Raw genomic sequence first — 23,123 nt, 5'->3', positions numbered from 1 at the left:
AAATAACATTATGAAAATTGGCAATTTCATACAGATATTTGGTTACATACTACGAAAATAAAATATATTATATACTTACAACAAATACTATTCCAAATATTCAAATATTTCATGGTAAACAACATTAGAAGTTAAATTACATGTGTCAGATTCGCTGTTCCAAATAAGTATTTTCAAACCTTTTTTACTTGTCACCCTCGAGATAGCAACATAGAGTTGGCCATGACTAAAAACAGGTCTAGGAAGATAAAGACCAACATGGGATAATGATTGTCCTTGACTTTTGTTGATTGTCATGGCAAAACAAACGCTTATTGGAAACTGTCTTCTCTCAAATTTAATTGGAAATTTTGTTGAATCAGAAGGAGTTAACGTGATCCGAGCAATATGGACTCTATCTCCCTTATTACTGCCAGTTAAGACTGTTGCCCTAATAACACGAACACCCAAGTTTGTTACGACCAATCTTGTGCCATTACATAAGCCTTGTCTTTGATCAATGTTTCTTAGTAGCATTATTGATGCCCCAACCTTCAATTTCAACTCGTGGTTTGGAAGACCTGAACATTTAATTGAGTTGAGAAAATCAGAGAGTAAACTTCGTGTATCTCTCGAATTGCTCTCTTCTTTGCTTATTTCATCCGAATCAGTAATAAATTTTTTCATCAGCAGGAATAAGGGACAACACATAGTCGTTGATAGTCTCCACAATCTCATGAGTTGGCGCAAGAATTGCTCTTTCTTGAAGATAATCTGAATTTCGGTATTCAGAACAAAGGATGGATAAGTACTATGAACAATAGCAAGAACGGGTCGTCGACATTCTTAATAAGGATATCATCGGGGAGTTCTATATCAACTTCTCCGTCATTTTCTCCTCATGCTATACCATCTCCGACCTTCAAAATCCACTCGAAAAATTCTCGGATTTCATTAACATTAGAATTTGAACTTCCGTTGAAGACGCATGTTTTTCGTTAATGTTAGTACCTTGCATGACAAAAAAAATATAAATAATGAGGAAAACATAAACGTTGGAAAAAAAGTTGTAGTCAATAAAGAAGCTTATGAAAAAAGAATTACCTTGCAATAAGACCAAATATGAGATGAACACAAAGAAGCAAACACGATATCTCGCCCGCTACCTTTAGGAACAATCAAGCATTGTCGAAAATCACCTCCGAATACAATGACTTTACCTCCGAATGGCTGGTCATAGTCTACATTATTTGAAAATCGCATGATGTCCCTTAAACTTCACAAGAGCTTCAAAACAATACTTATGAGTCATTGGAGCTTCATCCCAAATTATCAATTTTGTTCGAATTAACAACTCGGACAAATGCTCCGTGTTTAATTCGAGAACATGTAGAATTCTCAACAAAGATTGAGGGGAATGCCAAATCTAGAATGTCTTTGTCGTCCATTGGGTAGCAATATTGCAGCAATACCACTCGATGCAACCGGAAGAACAATTTCTCCAACACTACGTAATGCAAACGCATAATGTTCTCCAGATAAATGTCTTCCCAGTCCCTCCATAGCCATAAACAAAAAATATACCTCCTTTACCAATTTGGACAGCATCCATGATCTCGTTGTATACACTACGTTGCTCATCCGTCATCGTGGATATGAGTTGCTTATGCTCTTCATGCAATAATTCTTTGTCATATGATAGCTCATCCGCAAGCAATGTATTAACATGATTTACTGCAGCTAGGGAATCAGGAAATGGCATACCATCAAACCTACGTAAGGTGGACCCATTTCTTTGCAAAGATGCTTCAATGTCATACAATGCATAATTCTTCAACTCCGCATCAGTTAGGGTTAATTCTGTGAGTGAAATATTATATACTATTAAAATAATTAAAATAATGAAAAAAAAAGAACATCAAAATTTGTTTTTAAAAGTAAACGGAAAAAATGTAATAAACATATGTATGGAAGTAGGGAGAAAATGACCTGGTCTGTTTGAAATGCGACGTCAAGCGGCGCAGATATCATCCGAAAGTAGACGCCATGTTTTTTCCCATACGAATTCCGGCCTTGACATAGTACCCGATAATAACAAAGTTGCAAAAAGCCTTCTAAGATAGACACCGGAACCCCAATCGCTTGCTTCCTCAATAGCATCTATATATTCCTTATCATCACCAAGCAAACCCAACGCATAACACGCTTCCCTGTAAGTAGGGTATACAACATGATCAACTGTTCTAATATCTTCGTAGCATGTAGGGCCCTTCACAAAATTCAACATTATACGCATGAAATACAACTCCCCACAATTAGGAGTAACATGTTGTAACCTGCCAATTGAAAATCCACGTTCTCTTAAACTCCACTTGCGAAGTTCTTTCTTCCATACAAACTTAGTAGGGAATTGACTGAATGTCAATTCTTTTGCTTCAGCCTCGCGTTTATTACAATCCATCCAATCTAAAAATTTAGACATACCGATTGTCGGACTGTCTAGAACTTCATCAATGGGATCTTCATCATTAAAAACAACACTTTGTTGATCCGCAAGGGAATCAAATCGTTCAACAAAGAAAAAAAAATGAATACTAAAAGAAAATATCCTCCATACAGCTTCACATGCGGAGATATACCTACAGTCGTAAAATCTTCGTATTTCATCGATTTGCTCAGGGTTCTCATCATTGCGTCGCCTATGAGAGGATTGCATCGTCACACGATCAACGCCTTTGTTTATGTACTTGAACAAATACTTAATAGACCTTGATTGATTGCACCATTCAACATTGATATGAGCCCGATATTTTAACAATAACTGCGCATTATAAGGGACGACGAATCCATTATCAACAGTTTCCCCATTTTTCTCAAGCAAAACACTTTCTTTTCTCCTTCTATAAATAGGATACCCCTCACCATCAACTGTTGTCCTCTCGTTAGGTTTTTTGGAAAAATGTCGACCACATTTATTACCAATCATACATGGCGAGTTTGGAAATCCTTCGCCACATGGACCATGAATCATAAATTCTGCTACAACATTATATAGCTCCGGGTGTTCATTTGGATCAGGTATTTCAAAGACTAATAACTCACGATATCCAAGCTTCGAAACTTGTCATCTCGATGTAAAAACAATAAAATGTGAGCATGTGGTAGCCCACGTTTTTGAAACTCAATGGTGTACACAGCTGCAGATTAATTTACAATAAACAGTTTTTTAGGAAGAAACAAAAATAAAGAGAACATTATATTAAAAGATCCTAAAATAAATAGAATTAATAGTTCAAAATTTTACCTCCAATTGCTCGTCCAAATATATGTCGATCTTTCAAGTCAGTCATCAACTCTTGAAGTTTAATTTCAAAAACTCGACAGCAAATATCTGGTCTATCCTCAGCCCTAACTCCTTTCTTAGAAACCAATCTTGTTATTTCCGGCCATTTCGGGTTACAGGTAAAAGTAATGAACAAATCTGGATAACCATTCCACTTACAAATAGCCATTGTATCTCGATAGTTTTCTCTCATGTATCCATCAGCTCCTACATAACTTGAAGGTATAATGATACGACTTCCAACAGAAGATGGGCCAACATTTCCTTGATTAACAGCATTAGCAAGATTATTGTATGTTTCTGCGCGCAAAAGTTTCTGATTATGTCGAAGGAAGGACAATCTTTGATACTCAACCATCATATAACCGTCAACTAAAAATTGTTGAAACAATTTGCGACACAACATAATCGTGGAAAATTCGCGGGATAATGGACGGTCCTGAATGCGAAATGCAAGCCACTCTCGCATTGTACATTGATTCCTTGGGTTTTTTCTTTTACTGGTTTTGAGAGAACTTTCCCTGTGTAATATACCTAATCTAAAACCATCTTCACCCGAAGGAAATAATAGAGGATATTGTAATGGCAAATAGGAAGGATGAAGCTCAGATATTCGCTTTAGTGTGCCACACTGTTTTTGAACAATAATATCCCTTTGCTCAGTTGTTGGCCCAATATCTCCTTCAATAAGTGCAGCAACCTCTGAAGTAGTTGGAAGATTGTATGTTCTACCGTCTGTTTGCCTTCGGGATATCAACCTAATACTCACTTCTCCATCAACATCAGTAGACAATCTATCTCTAGCCATCCTAAATATTTTTGCCAAAGTGTTTTTCTCGTCTATCATTCGCTGAAGCGAATGTATGAGATCATCATTAAAACGATTTGAAGCACCACACTTTGCAAAGTTTAATTTAAATATAAGATTATTTTATAAACAATTTGGAAAAATGTACATAATATTACAATTACATAAAATCACCATACCTGAAAACATTCTTACGATTTTGAACCTCTTCCTCAGTATCGTAAATATATAGTTGACAAAATTTAGGACGGCTTTGACCTTCGGGTAACAGACTTCCAATACGATGAACATTTTGACCACCCATTTTAAACGTGTAAGGACCGCGACCTTGATTAACAGAATGATCAATTTTTCCACCCATCGACGTGAATGCAAACATCATGTTGTATGCTCGAATATTATCAATGAAGTGCTTGCTTAGAGGATGACGATTACAAATTAGATCGTCTAGCAATTGAGGCGGCTTCTTTAAGAAAGGAAGCTCAACTTTTCCTTCTAAGCAACACAATGTGAACGTTGGATGCAAAGAATTCCTGTTTTTTCGCACTCTTTCAGCATACCACATTTGTGCACCACAATGTTTACATTCATAAGTTGGATCACCAATATCCCAATAATGTTCATGCACTAAAGAAATAAAATTGTTAAAAATTTGAAGTTAAAATTTAAAAGATTATATCATTGTTTAAGTAAGTTCAATATTTTTATATAACATAGATATACGAAATTAAACCTGGAATATTTGGTTGAATCGCATTAGGTTCAGACATATGGATTTCATCTTCAGTGCATGTGAAATCTATCGTCTCAAGAGTAGAAGGTGATATATTTTCTTGATTGTTCACATTGGAGACGACTATTCTGCTACTACTACTACTACCTAAAAGTATGAAAATTCTATTCATGGACACGAAAAATATATAATATCATATACAAAAAACAATAACTTGCAAAAGACACGTCTTTAAATGATTATATGAACTGACCTTCTGTTATGGCATTTGAATTATTAACATTTAATGTCGATAAATTAGCGACTTCACTTATTGTTGATCTAGCGTTGCTTCTTTTTACTGAGACATAATAGCTTTTCGCCTTTCTCTTGCGATTGTGGTCCCGCATAGATTACTTAAACATAATACAATTACACATCAATTCGTATATAAACAATAACAACATACTAAGTAATAGAACTATACCGTTAGTTATATCACTCAAAGGAGAGATAATATTATGCCCAAATTCATTTGATTGGTGATTGCTCAAATTTCCCATTAGTTGAAATCCATCGCCTACAGTCATAAAATTTTATAAATACATAATCACAAATCAACTAAAAGTAAATGTCACTAAATATATAATCATATATCAACTGAAAATAAATAGCATTTGATTGAATACGATAATAGTGCAAATATGAAAAATAATCGGGAAAGTGCTAAATGACCCCTTAACTATACTCGAAGATTTAGCCCAAACATAGTCAAAAATTTGGCCCAAAAACCAGTGGCGGATCTTGAAGATATTTTTAGGGGGCCGAAAAAAAAATAGTTGAATCTGAATTACTTTAAAAAAGACGATAGTTTATCCAGTTTAAAAAAAAAAGTTTTATAATATAACTTTATATATAAACACATTTCACAAAAAAAAAAAATCACATATCTAAGATAAAATATTGACGAAGAGGAAAGAAATTAAACTCACAATTTTTATTATAGTAACGACTAGTTCAATAAAAATATACTTGGTACACGAATAAATAAAACTATAGAAATTTTATTAGCAACCAAAAAAAATTGTTAAAAACTATCAAACCGAATTAATACCCTTCAAATTTGTAATGGAAAATGCTGACAAATGATCATTTATTTACCATACTATTGTAGATTTGTAGTAGTTATTGGGTGCAACAGTTATATGATGTAATGAACAAAAAACGACCAGTTTATGATAATTAATGACCATTTTATATTAGTAATTGACCACTTTAAAAAGTGGTGCTTTTATAATACAATTAGTCTCAATATGGACGGATATATCCGTCTAAAGTGAAAGACGGGTCAAATATGCTTAAAGTGGTGATATTTGGCCCGTTTATAACTATAGACGGATATCTCCGTTATAATGAGAATTTGTGTTTATAATAACATATATAGTTTTTTTTGTGTAGACCATTCGGCTTAGTCCGAATTTAAGTCGGGTAGGATCACTATTAGGGCGCTAAAACTCGCTCTCATGAGTTTCAACACAACAGAGTCCTAGGGCTCAAACATGAGACGTCTAATTAAGTTAGAACAGCCTTTTACCAATTGATCTAAATACCAATTGATGGGTGATTCCTTTTTCATCCAATCAATTCCAGTTTTATTATCCAAAAACTTGCTGTATTCAATGTTAGCACTTTAAGTTACGGAGTATTATCATTGATTATCACCCAAAGAAAATAATTATTGTTGATTATGTAATTTTGGGAATGAACGGAGCATTTAATGCAAGTGGAGGTAATATTTCCGTATTATCGATGAGAAGTCGAAAGAGTATGGTCTTGGACTTTATTAAGGGGGGCCAGCATCTTAAAATACTGAAAGTTTCCAAACATTTCATTTGAGAAATAGCAGTTGGGCCATAATCACAGGGGGGGCCTGGCCCCGGCCCAACATAAGGGAAATCCGCCACTGCCAAAAACCATACTATCTACATCCTGCAACTATGGCCCAATATTATCAATTATCAATTAGTATATATAAACCAATGTCCTAAAGCAAACCCTAAACACTACATTCCGGAAATTTCCTACCGCCTCCCTAATATTACTCCCCCTGATCTCTCTCTCTACCAATCCATAATTGACTAGTCATTTTATTAATTTATCATCTTTTCTTCATCTTCAATACTATAATCCACCTTGTTTCTTCGACCAAATCATCAATAATACCAATGATTTGCGTTACTAATATAAGATCCGTCGGATCATCTTCAATGTATTGTCTGCATTTCTCAATCTTATAATAATTTCATCGGTATTACATCTTCAAATGGGTATCTTAATCAACTCCATTGTTAATTTGATAATCAAAAGGAGAAAATCCGAAATTTTGTTCAAACTTTCCTTTATAGAGGATGTCAGGTGAACATCTTGTTAATTTTCATTGTTTACTAAAATAATTTTGCATTTGTATTACGAAATTATGCATATTTGTGAATTACTTGTCAATATTTTGAGGTTAAATGAATGTGGAAGCCATATTATGTAATTGCATGTAACAAAATATTATAAAAAGCGCAGATTTATGGTGATTTTAGAATAACTCCGAATTTTAGTGAAGGATAAATAACACTATTTGCTTGTTTTGATGGATCTATGTGTTAGTTGAGATTTGTTGACATTTTTGTTGAGCAAGATTAATTTTTTTTTATAAAGATGTTGGATTTATTTTAAACATTTGTCTTAATCTATAGAAAATTAAAACAAACTTTCGAGATCTGTGATGTTTTGTATTTTTTTTTTTGAATTTTTTTGTTATCATTCAAGCTTTTTAACAATTAATTTAAAGGTAATTTTACATAATTTAATCAACATTTATATTACTTATTATCGTCGAAATGTGGCTATTTCAAGTAGTAATTGGTATGAATCATGACATTTGTTACTGTTGTATATGTTCATAAAAGATCAATTGTTAAAGGCTATGTTTTTTGTCTTCTGCAGGTGTAATTGGTTATGCAATTAATAAGGAGGATGACTAATTGTTTATTCTGGAATCACCATAAGGCTTAAAAGATAAGTAATCTAACCACATGAGTAAAATCTTAGAATTTTTTTTTTTTTTTGCGTTTTTATTACGAAAATATTCAGATCTGTGAAGTACTTGTTTACATGTTGAGGTAAAATGATTGTATAAGCCAAATTATGTAATTGCATGTAACAAAAGATTATAAAAAACGAAAATTTATGATGATTTTAGAAGTACACAGAATTTAGTGAAGAATAAAAAACGATTTGTGACTGTTTTGTTGGATATATGTGTTAGCTGAGATTTCTGATGAATTGGATTTGTTGATATTTATGAGGATTTTTTTTGTTATATTTGGAATACGAAAACAACACTTTCACGATTTCTTTGTTGTATATTATTTTATTGTATTATTTTTAAACTTTCAAGCTTATTGTATGACGGTCTCTATTTAATTCACCTACTAATTTAATTTAATTATGTGAATACTAACATCTGATCATTATGATTTTTTTGTCATTTTTTTCCAAATTTATGCAGGTTGTCATTGTGCCTCTATGAGTTAATTTAAAACTAATTGAATGTACCAAACAAAAAATTTACAACTAATTGACTATTTCTTAACTTAAATTATATTCTACCTAGTAGCACATTCAGTTTTAATGTTTATAGTATGTAGTAATTTGTTATTGTTTGCTCTAATATTTCCCCGTTGTTGACAGATATAAACCTTAAATCAAGTTCTCAAGAATCACATAAAACACAGTTGGGGTTCTCAACATCTGAAGACATTACATCTGAAGACATTACAGATAAGTAACAACACAATATATGGTTCATAGGTTCGGATCTTTTTGGACAGAGTATATGCAGCAAATTAAAAGTGATGAATTTGAACGCAAATAAGAAGTTAACATACCTGACTTGTATCTAGAATTTCTCTTCCTTTTATTTCTATGGGAATTTGACGAATTCCGCCTTTCCATGCTTCAATTAACTGTCATCATAAAGTAATTGATGTGTTAGATGATGATAAACTTGCAAAATAGACTTTCAATATCATTTATTCGATAAGAACGTTTTCCTTGAAATTTAGATATGAACACAATAAGCTATGAAAAAAATACTTACTTGTGCAAAGAGGTAATTTGAATTGTACTGTAAAACTCAATCTAATAACCTGAGCTATTCCGTTCTATGAATAAAGTTGAAGTTTTTGTTTCTTGAATTTCTGAGATTTTAATGTAGAGTATATTATAGTTGTTGTAAATTATGTGACCATTTGTTGTAATTGTAATGTCGAGAGAGTTTTAATTTTTGTGGCAGTTTTTTTGTAACTGCTAGCCTAAAAAAAGGGGACCTTGATAAATGTTAGTGGGGGTATTTAACATAAATTTTGTTTTTCTCCTTTTACTGAATTTATTGACTAAATTGTTTTTAAAAAAAATACACGTCTGATGTTGTCCACTCCTGCTACCTATTTTTTTATAGTCTTAATTGATTACATGTAATTTGAAAATGAATTGAAAAAATGAATTGATAGGTGATCAAAGAAATATTATTCACTAAATATTTCATTGATCATGTATCTGAAATTAAAATATTGGAATTATATGCACATATTGATTAATTGAAAAAAATGTATTTATAGGTGATCAAAGACATATTATTCACTAAATATTTCTGTGATCATGTATATGAAATTAAAATATTGGAATTATATGCACATATTGATTATGAGTCAATGTAGGTTAAGGGGAACTTTTTATATTATTATATAAAAATAACACATTCGATTACACACTTCACATATATTGAACATGCATGTATTAATTTTTCTGTCTTTTATGAAGGTTATTAAACAATGGTGGATGTGAACGCGATCAAACCGGGTGTACCATGTATATCGTCTGCAAGTCTATGAGATATGTTTCTCATCCCGCTCGTCTCTTTATTTCTTAAATATCTCTGTGTTTTTAATGCATTGTCTTTGATCAAGTTTATTGAAAACAATTGTGTTATTTTCCTAGTTTTATAAAACATGCAAATGTCCGTATTATAAATTACATATTACTTGAACATAAGTGTTTTGATGGTCTATTTTACTGACATAAGTGCTTTGATGGTCTATCTATTTTACCGCATTAGTGCTTTAATTGTCTGTTTTACTACATATGGGCTGTTTTACTCCATATGAACTGTGATGCGAAAATTTGGTTATTAATTATAACTGCAGCCTGATATTTGAAGTTTAACTGATAAGATAAAAGACAAATTTCACATAAAGTAAACTTAGTTTGAAAGCTTGCGTCTTAAACAGGTGCTTAAACTTAGGAAATCAAATTAGTCTAAAGAAGCTGCTAACTAACATTGCATCTTACTATTTCAGGAATTGAAACTACCTAGTTGTAAATCAGAACATACTTAAAAGAAATAACATAGAAATAGTCTCTGAAAATATGAATACGTCACTAAAGTAGTAAATAGCTAAACAATCCAGCTTCTTCCTTTACTTGCTTTGTTTCTCGATGTTACTTGTGGATGCCTCATATGAAATACATGATTTCCCACTGCCTTCAAACTCTTCACAAACTGCAATTTCTAAAACTTGGCGCTTCGGTGGGGTTCTCACTTCCGATATATCTGAACTGTAGCTTTCATAGTACTCTGAGTGATTCATCTATATTCATGCAATAATTAATATTAATTAGTTCTCATAAAATTTAAAACTTTTGATTTGAAAAGCAAAGTGAAAGAAACTGTGTAAAACCTTGGAGCCATAATATTTTGCTTTCCACCAAAAAATTATGTCCTCATCATCTGATATAACAGCTGCTATGTAATATTTCGAATTCTGCTCATTGTTGCACCTTCCCGACTTTTCAATTTTGCACACCCACTGCTTCCCTATGAGCACTTCTAATTCTTTGGGTATACCACTCCTAATTCCAACCTACATTTAATACTCAACTTGTTTAATATTATCATGTTAATGCTAAAATGATAATATTGGAAAATAATGAGTTGCTCACATTTTTCATTTCAGAGAGACATTCTACAGCAGTTGTATCGATATATGCTGCTAGCTGGGTTTCTAAAAGCAACAAATTAGCACTATTATCCTCTTCATTTTCAAGGTGCCTGCTGGTATGCTCATCATCTTTTATACGGCACATTATCTGAAACCTGTGATCAAATAAACTGATTAATATATATATATATATATTTATTTATTTATTTCCAGTACTTCAAATCTGAATAAAATAACATGTAATGTAATTAAACCTAGGAATAGCATTAGTCATTGGTTCTTGATGTCCCTTGCAAGTACGTTTTAAACACCTCCATAATTTATCATGCCCAAGTGCTGCTTTACCATGACAAAAGTTGCATGCATAGTAAAACCATTTGAAGCTTGAGTCTATCTTTGTTATCGTTGCAAGTACGCTAAAAACGCCAGCCTGTATAAATAAATGAAATAATAAGATGGTTTTATTATGCTTATAAGTAAGAAGGTTATTTCATATATACAATTCAGAAATATTATCACCTCTTTATTCCTGTTCAGCTCAGTCACGGTTGTGAATATTAGTCTAGGACGTACAGAAATTTCTTGATTTTTTGTAGCTGAAATAAGTGAGGTAATGGAATTGGATCCACTTCCACAATCTCTTTTCTTGAATTCCAATACCTCTGGAATATCAGGATTGACATAAATACGTGTTGCATCAAATGAAGTTTTAATACGTACTGTCCCTGAAATATAGTAAACAATAATTTAGTTTGTTAATACAAGTACACATTTAACTTTAATGTCATTACTATGTGCTGAATCATTTACTGTTTTACTTACCCTTCCATTCTATTCGTATGACACATTGCAATGCTAGAATTGGCCTTTCTTTTGCACTGGCATAGTCATTGTTGATCTGAACAATTTGTTTGACATAATCTCCAAAGACGTAGAATGATAATCCGTTGTTACTGCAGTTAATCAACAATTACAGTAACTGTAAAAAATAATGTTTCTAATATGATTGATACTACAATTCATAAAATAGTATACTCACTGTTTGTCTGTTAGATCAACATGCGTCCATTCATTTCCATGTTCAGATACTGCTATTGGATGTAACATCTTAAATTCCCCAATTACATCCGCACATTTACAATTTTTCATTATTTCCCATCTTAATATCATATGTATGACAATTTAAATATTATAACAAAATATATAAGTATTACCTAGATATGTATTTGGCTTAACATGCTCATCGATTATATCGGGAAAGCTAGTAAAGTTAAATCCAAACTTTGGTATCTCGTGTATCTCATTATCCGAATAGCGTACGTGGAGTATTCAAAACTAATTCTCCATAAGTTCTGGGTAGCTGTCATATAACCAACATTCTCCGATACTGTAAATTTTCCCAACTTATAAATGCATCCTTCTATCATTGTATCCTTAAACTTGTCCAGCAGTGATTTTCTGATACTGGCTTGAATCAGATGTCCCTATGAAAGGATGTACATTTAGCATTAATATGAAAATAGTGTATAAAAATATGAGATTCATAAAAATTAACTTAGAAAAAAGTAGATGGACATACATGTTCATCAAGCAATATCATTTCAGTTGAATAGATTTCTTCCTTGTTCATGTGATTAACTCGATTCCATAAGCAAACAACCCGAACTTTCAGCTCCACATTGAAAATATTTTTTGCAAGTCGTGCTATTTTGGTTATGGTAATATTTTGTGCCATTTTTCGTTTTTTAAAAACTGATGTTGAAAACTTGGTGAGTTCTGATTTCTCAATAGCTGTATTTATACTTTATCTACTATAGAAGAGTGGGAAGGTGATGAGTGGTTTTATTTAACCATGATCTTAGTACTGCATGCTAGTAGTGGATGTGGAACTTAGTAGTGGATCCTAGTAGTGGATGTGAGAGTGGTGTTATGGGCAAAGTTAGTTTAAAATGATATTTACTTTTTTTTCAGATATATTGTATATAAATATATTATGTTATACTGAAATTTACGTGTTTCTTGATTAGTATAGTTTTAATAGCATTTTTATATATTTTATATACTTATTTCTAAACTAATTTAAGTAAAATAGAGTATAAAAAAATTTATACAAGATATTAAATTCTAATGTAAAAATATTAATAATTTTTTTTATGTAATGCTTAATTTCGTTGGATTATGTAGGTTAATACAAAATAAGGAGATTAAGCGTGAATTATTTGACCTACACAGTTAAACTATGCTCACAAAAAAAGATAAGTTTCTAATTTCAAATTTATATTTTCGTTTCTATTATATAATACGGAGTACATGGGGTTTTGTCAAGTTTGCTTATGAATATCATTTCAGTAACAATATAGTTGTTTCAAAGTCAGAGGACTTTGCCTGATTTTTTGCCTATTTTTTAGGTGGAATCTAATATAGGAATAAAAAATGGTCTTTGTTATTGTGTACACCGTTTCCAAATCCCTTATGCATAATATGAATGATTTTTTTGGCGAATGTAACAAATATAAACGATTCCAATTTTTTTTAGATGAAAACATTGGGAGTTTCAGTAATGCTATTTGGTTCGTGGATGAGAATGCATTTTAAAATTCTTTATTAATGCGTTTTATAAAAACAGTTCGAAAGCGGTTTTAATTTTTAGATTCTGATTGATCAATCGGAATATATTTTAATTTGGCATCAAATTATTTTTGTATGTTCGTTTTGAAATCCCACTTTATGTTGCATTTTTTTATGTTCGTTCGGGTCTATTATATTATGAGACTTGACAGCATGATATCAGAATGTTAATGTCAGTATTGATAAAAATAACGATTGGGGTGCAAATTTGAAATTTGGATAACTTGTAGAATGTTAATAAATTTCAGAACTTGTCTTAAAAAAAAACCTTACATCCATGGCAATCCAAACGTTAAAACAAATTAAACAACTAATAGGGAAATAAACTTATAGTAGTCTTTCTAAATAAGCATAAGCAAATACTAAGTAGAACACGCCTAATCAATAAATATTGAAGTAGGTGCATAGATGTGATTGCCATGTTGAGAGAAGATTATCTCCTTTAGTTCTTCTCTATCTTGATTTTCACTGGAACCTTGCTGGTGGAATGATCTTCTGCCGTAATTGGCTTCCCAATGCTTGCACTTGCTTCACAATCGATAACTTCAGTAATTTTACGCTTCTGTGGTGTGATGCAATCATTATCACCTTGCTGAGATTGAGCTTCCTGTTAGACATAGAATAAAGTAATTACATGGCAAAAAATAGAACGGATTTTTACTATTATGTTATAAAAATTAGTAGAAGTTTTACCTTAGCTTCCTTGTACTTTGCCCTCCACCATGCAATGGATTCCTTTTCATCTGTTATAGACAGAGCTGTGTAGCATTTGGATTTCTGCTCGATATTGTATCGTCTTGACACTTCAATTTTGCACACCACCGTCTTGCCTATTAGCACCTCAAGTTCCTCTGGTATACCATCTTTGATACCGGCCTATACAGTTCAACAATAAATTTATTAAGAAGGAATATTTTAATTTATTATATTCATTCAGTAAGTATATAGTTTGATTTCTTGCCTTTTTCAGGTCCGAAAGACATTGTGTTGCAGTCTTTTTTATATGTCCCTCCAGCTGGGTCTCAAACAGCAACAATCTAGCACTGGTTTCATCACCATTCTCTATGACACTGCCGACATCTACTTCATCTGAGATATGATATCTAACCTGAAACCTATAGTTACAAAATAAAAGGCAAGTTTTAGCTCATATGATTTAACTCTATAATAATTTAAAAAGGTGTTTAAATGGAAAGACATGATAGGGGACTTAGGTATAGCTTCAGTCATTGGTTCACGATGGCCCTTGCAATAATCTTTTGTGCATCTCCATAATTTGTCATCATCTAAAGCTGCTTTCGCGCGGCAGAATTTGCATGAATAATAGTACCACTTAAAGTTGGCGTCTAACTCAGTTATAGTAGCAAGTGTGCTATAAACGCCAGCCTACATTTGTGAATTTATTACAATGGAGTTATACAACTATTGCAATTAAGAAAACTAAATCGTAGAGAAGTATACTGTTTGTATCACCTTGTCAATGTTGTTGAGTTCAGTAATTGTCTTGAATGTTATCCTTGGGCGAATGGTTGCCTCCTCCGTGCTTGGATGGGTTATAAGTGAGTTATCTGAGTTTGACCCACTTGATCTGCATAACTCCTTGCACTCTGATACTTGTGGAATATTAGGGTTGACATGTATACGTGTTGCATCGAATGCGGTAGTAATTCGAACCTCACCTAAAACAGACATAAAATAAATCATTAAACATTTAGTCTAGTTTTAATACAATCATCTATTTTATGTGCTTGAGTGAATATTTGTAATTAGTAATTACCTTTCCATTCTCGCACGACCAACACACTCGCATCTTGAAAGCACTTTGGTCTTTCCATAGCACCAGCCAGTAATCGCAATTATCTTCTTCACTTGTTGCACATAGTCGCCAAATACATAAAATGGTAGTCTTATATTTCGCATTTATCAAATACAATACAGTGAATTAGCAGGGGTAATTTACTTTAAATTTTCGTTTTCAATTATTAATACAAACATAGCAGGATAAGTTATTTACTCTTTGTCGATTAAGTCAATATGAGTCCACTCATTCCCTTTCTCCGATACAGCAATTGGGTGTGAGGCCTCAAATTCTCCAATGATATCTGTGAATACATGAAAGCATTTGTTGTCATAGGATGATACACAACTTAAGTGACTGAAATCATAAGTATAAATAGAGGTCATCTTTACCTAAGTAGGAATCTAGCTTGACATTTTCATGAATAATGTCAGCAAAGCTTGTGAATTGAAAACCATACTTCGGAATGTGTTCATCATTTGTCTCAATGGCAAAAGTTGAATACTCGAACCAAATCCTCAATGGGTTTTTGGTGCCAGTCATGTAGCCAACGTTATCCGCAACAGTGAACTTGCCCAGCCTATAGGTACGACCTTCAGTGACTCTGCTTTTGAACTTGTACAACATTGACTTGCTTATACTTGCTTGAATGGTATCACCCTATTTTATTGTATAACAAATGTCAGAACTTAATTATATATTTAAACATTAATTAGAAAAAAGCATTTCATCAACCAAATACGTTAACTTATATTCGTAATGATTTGGATCAATTGTAAATTGCTAATATTCAGATGTACATACCTCTGCGTCAACCAATATCATCTCAATGCCATAGATCTCTCCCTTGTTCCTATGATTCTCACGTTTCCATAAGCAAACAACACGAACAGCGATTTCCACATTGCGAACATACTTGGCCAGTTTCGAGATTTTGGTTGAGGTAATTTGGAGTGCCATATTCAGATTTTTGTGAACAGTTGAAATTGAGGAGTTTTGCAAAGATTGTGACCAACAGAATAAGAAGATGGAATATATATAGTGCCTGACAAACAGAAGGGCAAATTTAGGTCAGATGGAGTATGCACGTTTGTTGCAGTTAAGAGAGAGAGAGAGTGGGAAGTTACTAAACGGCAGTTCTAAATCATGGTGTAGTGGATATTTCTTTAGTGGATTTGTACTGTCTAGTTACACTTTGTACGTGGTATTTGTACTGTATTTTATACTTGGTATATACGGTGGGATAACAGGAGGCTGACAACTCAGCTTTTGTGTACAATTTGGCAGTTAGTGGCAGCTGCTTTAATGTATTAAATAGATTTGATTGACATACATTTTGCTAGTACTACTTCGTCAATATTAGAAACCAATGGAGGTTTTCATCATTATGTTTGACACATAGGATGATTAGAATATGACGACTAGCAACCACGAAGTCGAGAGATAGAGTCATTGTGTACTAATCTAGCTTTCGGGTTTGGAGTTGTACTTAATTGTGACTATTAAGTACATAAACCCTAAATAAGAATATATACTTGTTACGATACAAAAGAGGTTTCACTTTTGTGACCCTATACACCACGATTTGATGTATGGCTAGCCCATTATCAAGGTGAGTATATTCTAAACCAAACTAGAATAATATATCATGAAGATGATGCAAGACTCAAATTGGTAACCCAAGATCAAACCTTAAATTTTGGAATGATGAACGCAAAGAGTTATCGAGTACTCTTGAAACCATTAGATTGTTAATGGTATATGCGTATCTTGTATTCAAAGCAAGATGTCTCATGCCTTTTGGTTGAAAAGGAGATCGAGGTTGTAAATCATCGATCCAAAATAGGTTGATCATTTTCTTTTACCAACGATTTAAGTTGACGCTAATGTGTTCACTTAATAAGGTAAATAGAGAAATCTTTGAAGAAGTTCAAAAGTTCAAAGAAGCACGATTTAGTCGTGATGGGATTATCAAAGTGAAGACCTTGATATAAACCAAAGGAAATGTGATATAGTATCACAAGTTAATCTCTCTTGGCACGCATTATGAAATAATGTGCGGATGGATAAGAAATCAAACGCTATTCGATATTGTTTGGACTTCAATCAAGTTACTTTGAGTTACTTGATCCTTTTGGGGATTTTATCATTTTTGTCTAAATTATTTTTCCACTAAATCGAATCATATGAGATATGAAATGGTAAGGGTACCATGGTTGTAAGTTTTCACAAGAAACAAATGCTCATTTTCCCCTTGCAATTATCACGAGCACGACGGGTTTGCGGCTCATGAAGCTGTCTTTCTAAAATACAAGTTTATTTCTAGAAGACTGAGTGGGAGAAATTATTCAAGAGCCACAGAGAATGTTATGTCGCAAGAAACTGGTCTTTCTTGGCTACATGAGACGTTTTGTGTAAGACATTGTTTCTTCAAAACCTAGGAGGTTAAATTCGTCACTTGTTAAAAATGATGAATTGATGCTACTTTTAAGAAAGTAAAGAGCTTATAACTTACAAAAGAAATTGTTTGATTCAAGTTGATTACTTCTAGAAAGTAATGAACATATGACTTATATAAGAGTGTTTAAGTCACAACTCAATACAAGGCTTAGAGCCATGAAAATCCGAAACGAAAGGGCTTGATTAGTGACAAAGGGTTTTGCACTAATAAAGAGATATTTCAAAGCAAGATTGGTTGCAAAGGGTTTTGCACTAATTGAAATGATTAAGTCTATTTGGATCTTCTTAGGGATTGTGTTTCATTATGAGGATATGCATACAGCAAGTGAATCTAAAACCCACTTCTTCAATAGAAGGAATGTATTCAATACATGTCATGAGTTTTATAGATTCTTGCAATCCTAAGATAATGTGAAACTTAAGAGAGGATCTTAAGTAGGACATCAATGAGTTGGAATCAACATTTTGATCATGTGGTAAAACATTTCTCGATAAGTCGAGAAGTTGTGTTTATACATGTAGTTTAGTGGGAGTTACGGAATTTTTAATGTGTCCGATATGTGGATGACATATTGATCATTGAAAATGATTTAAGACTTTTGGAGTAATATAATACATCTTGAATATCCGAATTCATGAAGATAAATCCACGTGATATTAGCGTCAATAAGAAGTCTTATGTTGATAAGATTCATGACTAGTTCAATTAAATTGAACATATTTGATTGATTCCATTTGCTTCATTGCGGATCAATTAAATAAGTAATGATGTATAACACTTCATATACTTTGAGTATGATGAATTGTTTTCAAAATCGAATTTAAGTAATCTTTACCAAGTAAGCCATAAAGATTACCCTTAAGTGCTTGCAGAAGCATTAAGGCTATGATGCAAAGTGTTTATGATGCAATTTTGTGTAAGGGTGTTACACAAGTGACAATTGACAATTGAGATTGCGCATGGTTTCCGACAAAACCATAATCAAAACACATTAGGATGGTTAAGATACCGTTGTGGCAATGTTAATTAAGAAGTAGATTTTCTAGAATCGTTCTAGGCAATAAAGAACAATGAGAGATATTGATAACGGAAATTGAGTACACTTGCAATCATGAGATGTGCAAGAAGGAAGAGTCCCGCACACTGCGAAAACAGTGGGAGCTATTCTAAGGATAGAAGGCCTATGTCTTGATTGGATCTCGACACGTACTCAGAAAGTTTTGTAATGCAAATGTCTACATTATAAAGGAAAACAAGTATGTAGTAAGGTTGAGTAAGGTACAAGAAATTGATAAAACCTATTAACCAAAGCCTTCTCAAAGACTAAACATGATGAGTCATGTCATTTCAATTGAATTGAAATGAACAACTACATACAAGATCAAATTAGATTATAGAACATGAAATAGTAATCAGGCATTGACTATTCATGTGTAATAATCGCATTTGTCGTTCGAGTTTTATTTTAAAACTCTTTTATTATACTTTGTTACATCCAAACGGGTTGTAGAGACAATTGAACCCCGTTAAAGTGAACACGGATTAGCATAGTATTCGCCCATAGTCACTTGTATGAGGTGACGTCTCGAAGTGACTAGAGTGTGATGCGATTGGTGGCAAGTTCAAGTGCCATAGAGTCATGTGAGATGACTTGTCGATCACATAGGCAGACTGTTAGGAACACTTTTTCGGGCCTTATGACCGCTTATAGAGTTCTGGCAATTTATATAGCCTGGTCGTGGCGAGAGCTACTATAGTATTCTAATGAGTCGATTCTTTTGACTAAAGACTATTCACCTAAGATGGCACAGTTTCAGATTAACTTTGATTTGTGTTACTACGACCTTCGTAAATGGGGTCAAATGGGCATATTTTGGGTTATGATGGCTGTGGCTAGTCGAAGAGAATAAGTGCGATAGGAATTGTCCACCCCCTTGTCAGGGTTAAAACAATATCTCAGGGCCACTCGAGGAGTAATGAACTGGAAATGCGTGGCCACGCTCGGAAGGTATCTATGATAGATAAATCCGGTCAATCAGTTATTCTCCAGATTGAGGAAACCACTCTCGATATGATCACTTGCAAGTACGACCCGAAAGACACCTTGCATTGAGTGAGAGATAGTAATAGGACAAGAGAATTGGTGACGCACACTTGTCGAGGACAAGTGGGAGATTGTTGGGAAATGTGTCCTCAACAATAGTGCGATCACATGATTTAAATATCATTATTAAATCTCATTTTAAGAATACATGTGGGATGTAATATTTTACTATCAACTGGTCCACACATATCGGTAATGATTGGTGACTAGAGTTTGACATTACTGTCGTGCGGCGGTGGTGATCCGTTGATCCCCTTAGGTCATACCTAAAGGGTAACACTCTTAATTGATTATTTAATTGATCGTATGACGATACGGGTTAATTAAATTACTTAAAATTGACGGACGATTTTGGAAGTAAAATTTACGTATTTCATTATAGTATGATTAAATGAGATACGGTCTAAGTAATCGAATTGTTTCATTACTTAGATGAAATTATTGTTTAAGGAAACAATTGCATTTGAATGAATAAATTATTATAAATACAAGATGTTGTGATTTATAAATTGGTAAAATTTTTGGTACAAGTAATTATGAATTACTAAGTCGATTTTTGTTTATGACGTATTTTTGTTAATACGTTGATTTTTATTATGTTAAAAATACATAACAATTTTATGTGACATGTGACATGTGACATATGACAAATTGACAAAGATAAAATGGAATCCATTTTATCTCATTTGGACCGAAAATTAGGAGGGAGTATGGTGTTTAAATTGTGTTATTTTTGAGTGGAAAACAACATAATTACACCTAGCTATAGCCATGCAAGCCTATGTTTTCCAAGGGGCTAATAGAGAGTTTTCTCTACCATTATTCATTCACACTTTTGCATAATATTTTCTAGTGTGAGAAATAAAAATGCTCTCTACATCTTATGAAATTAGAGAGATAAAAACTCCAAAAATCCTTCCTCTATATACCGAAATTATAGAGTACAAAATAATTATTTTTGGGTCAATTTTTAGTAAGATTATTATTATTCTAGATCTAATAATATTAATTTATTAAGGGGTTATCTTGGGTATATGCTTTTGGGAGAGGTTCTAATTTGAACCTTGTTCATCCAATATTTGGAAGCTCAAGAACAAGTGAGTAGGTGAACTCACTTGTGCCCATAAAACCGAAACATCACAATGTAAGATGATGATTTCTTCTCTATATTTTATATTGTTTGCATGCATAAGATCAATCATTAATTTTATGACAAATTAAATTAAAACATATATGAATATGTAAGTATATAGATCTACTTTTCCATCACTTGCGCCACTTCAGACCTAATTACCAACGGTCTTTCTCGAGGCCTTGCTTTTCCATTCTTGCCAATCACCATTTCCGCGACAGGAGTAGTCTTTGGTTTCTTCGAAGGATGAACGACTTGAAACCCGGCTTCCTCTTCTCCCTCCGTCAGATGCTTCTCTTTCTCTTTCTCTACCTCGCGCATCTTGTAGTCAACGGGCTCCCGCTTCCTCAATTTCTCGCGCTCTTCCGGAGTAGTAGCCTTTCTCCATCTCAGATAAGAATCCGACACCCATAAAGCATTGGCGGAGAAACTCAAGAACCACATGTTTCTTTGAGCCCATTTAATGGCCCACTCTCTTCGGCTCTCTGTAGTAAGCGCCACAGCAGTCTGCGGGACGGTGTCAAGCCTCGGGATCGTCTGTTTCAGCCCAACTTGTCTCATCAGCCTTTCCGGGAAGATGCACACCATAAACTCCAATCCAGGAATGCGCACGGACCTAGTGGGATCCAAAGAAGACACTCCAGTGACGGACTTAAGGTGCCACCACGGCACGACCCACCTGATCAACGGGCCATCATCACTCTTCAGCTTGTTCTTCTAATAATCACAGACCCGGGTGAAGTCCACCATGTACAACCTCGTCCTCATCGCAATTGAGCGGGCATGATAGGAAAGCGCATGAACTGGGGGCTCGATCAATCGGAGCCGTTCCATAAGCCAAACCTACCAAAAAGCGGGTATTAGACATCAAAAAAAAAAAAAAAAAAAAAAAAAAAAAAAAACAAAAAAAAAAAAAAAAAAAAAAAAAAAAAAAAAAAAAAAAAAAACGAAAAAAAGAAAAAGAAAAAAGAAGATGTCTTTTACCTGCAGAATGACGGGACTCCCCAAGAACGGCAGGTCGCGGTTGGATTTCCTATTATCCAAGCCCAAAATAATCTCTCCTAAGCATAAGCAAGCTGGGCTCCTGCGCAGCTCCATCTGCTCAACAAGGCCCAGAAGACGGGGATCACCTCTCAAGTCTTCATCAGCATGCCCTTGAAAGACATACACATACACATGCAACAAGCAAAAGCCAAATGCCCTCCGCCTAGCAACATGAGAAACGGTGGGGTCGGCCCTGTTGATGAATCGATTTATGAAGTCCAACATTCTCACGCCCTTTGAGGTAACTAGACGGTCCACCTCAAGTCTAGTCAATCCAAGCAAATCTCTAAATTTGCTCTTGTACCCTTGAGAAGTAGAAGGAATGGTGGGCAAGTGTTCGGGTTCCCACCCACCAATAGCAGCTATTTCTTCAGGAAATGGGCAAATATCACCTCCAGGGAACGCAAAAACATGGTAGTTCGGGTCCCAATAGTCAAGGCAAGCATCCAAGAACGGTTTAACAACCTTGATGAGTTTCAAACTCAACAACGACCCAAAATTACAAGAGCCCATATCATGCTTCTCCATATTTGAAAATTCGTTGGTCCATTCCTTCAAGCGGATCTCCAAAGTATTCATGATGAAAAAATTTATTTTGAGAATTTTATGTAATTAGACGAAGAAGAGACGGAAGATTTGTGTGAATAAAAACTCGATCGACGTTTCTATTTATACTAATTGTTGTTTCCAAAAATCCGTCAGAATAGAACACTTTGGGAACAGGCGCAGAACCTGCTGCGCCTCTTTCAAAGGGACGCTCATCATGCTGCGCCTCTTCCTCAGCTTCACTTCTGTGATTTTCCGCGTTGGATCTTTCCTAATTCCATGACGAATAATTTCTTATTCCTACGGGTTATTATTTTGGTAAATACGGGAAGATTACCATGTTTCAAGTTTCCTAATTTCGCGGGCACGCATTTCGAGGCGACATCGACATTTTCGCCATTTTACCACACGTGCACATTTTCATTTTGGGAAATAAACTTCATTTTCATTTTTAGGAATTAATTTTCATTTTAATTCGCCATTTTAGGAAACAATTTTCATTTTAATTCATTTAT

At 33.7% G+C, this 23,123-nt stretch overlaps 1 protein-coding gene, 1 long non-coding RNA gene and 1 pseudogene across 2 annotated transcripts; 1 reads left to right on the top strand and 2 right to left on the bottom strand.

Annotated features, from left to right (window-relative positions):
* Positions 1-87: 87 nt before the first annotated feature.
* LOC141651478 (uncharacterized) lies at positions 88-5,252 on the bottom strand (annotated as a pseudogene).
* Positions 5,253-9,760: 4,508 nt separating this feature from the next.
* On the top strand, positions 9,761-14,995 carry LOC141652226 (uncharacterized). Its single transcript, XR_012547053.1, has 2 exons — positions 9,761-11,011; positions 14,494-14,995. It is a non-coding gene; the product is annotated as an uncharacterized LOC141652226 (long non-coding RNA).
* Positions 14,996-15,198: 203 nt separating this feature from the next.
* On the bottom strand, positions 15,199-16,281 carry LOC141651477 (uncharacterized). Its single transcript, XM_074459189.1, has 5 exons — positions 16,126-16,281; positions 15,714-15,981; positions 15,538-15,625; positions 15,301-15,429; positions 15,199-15,202 (listed from the first exon to the last, which is right to left on the bottom strand). Exons 1-5 carry the CDS (start codon positions 16,279-16,281, stop codon positions 15,199-15,201), a joined length of 645 nt encoding a protein of 214 aa, XP_074315290.1.
* Between the last annotated feature and the right edge of the window lie 6,842 nt (positions 16,282-23,123).

This window comes from Silene latifolia, chromosome 4 (genome assembly GCF_048544455.1).
Source record: "Silene latifolia isolate original U9 population chromosome 4, ASM4854445v1, whole genome shotgun sequence".
Lineage (NCBI taxonomy): Eukaryota > Viridiplantae > Streptophyta > Magnoliopsida > Caryophyllales > Caryophyllaceae > Silene > Silene latifolia.
This window is presented reverse-complemented; position numbering and strand designations above follow the sequence as displayed.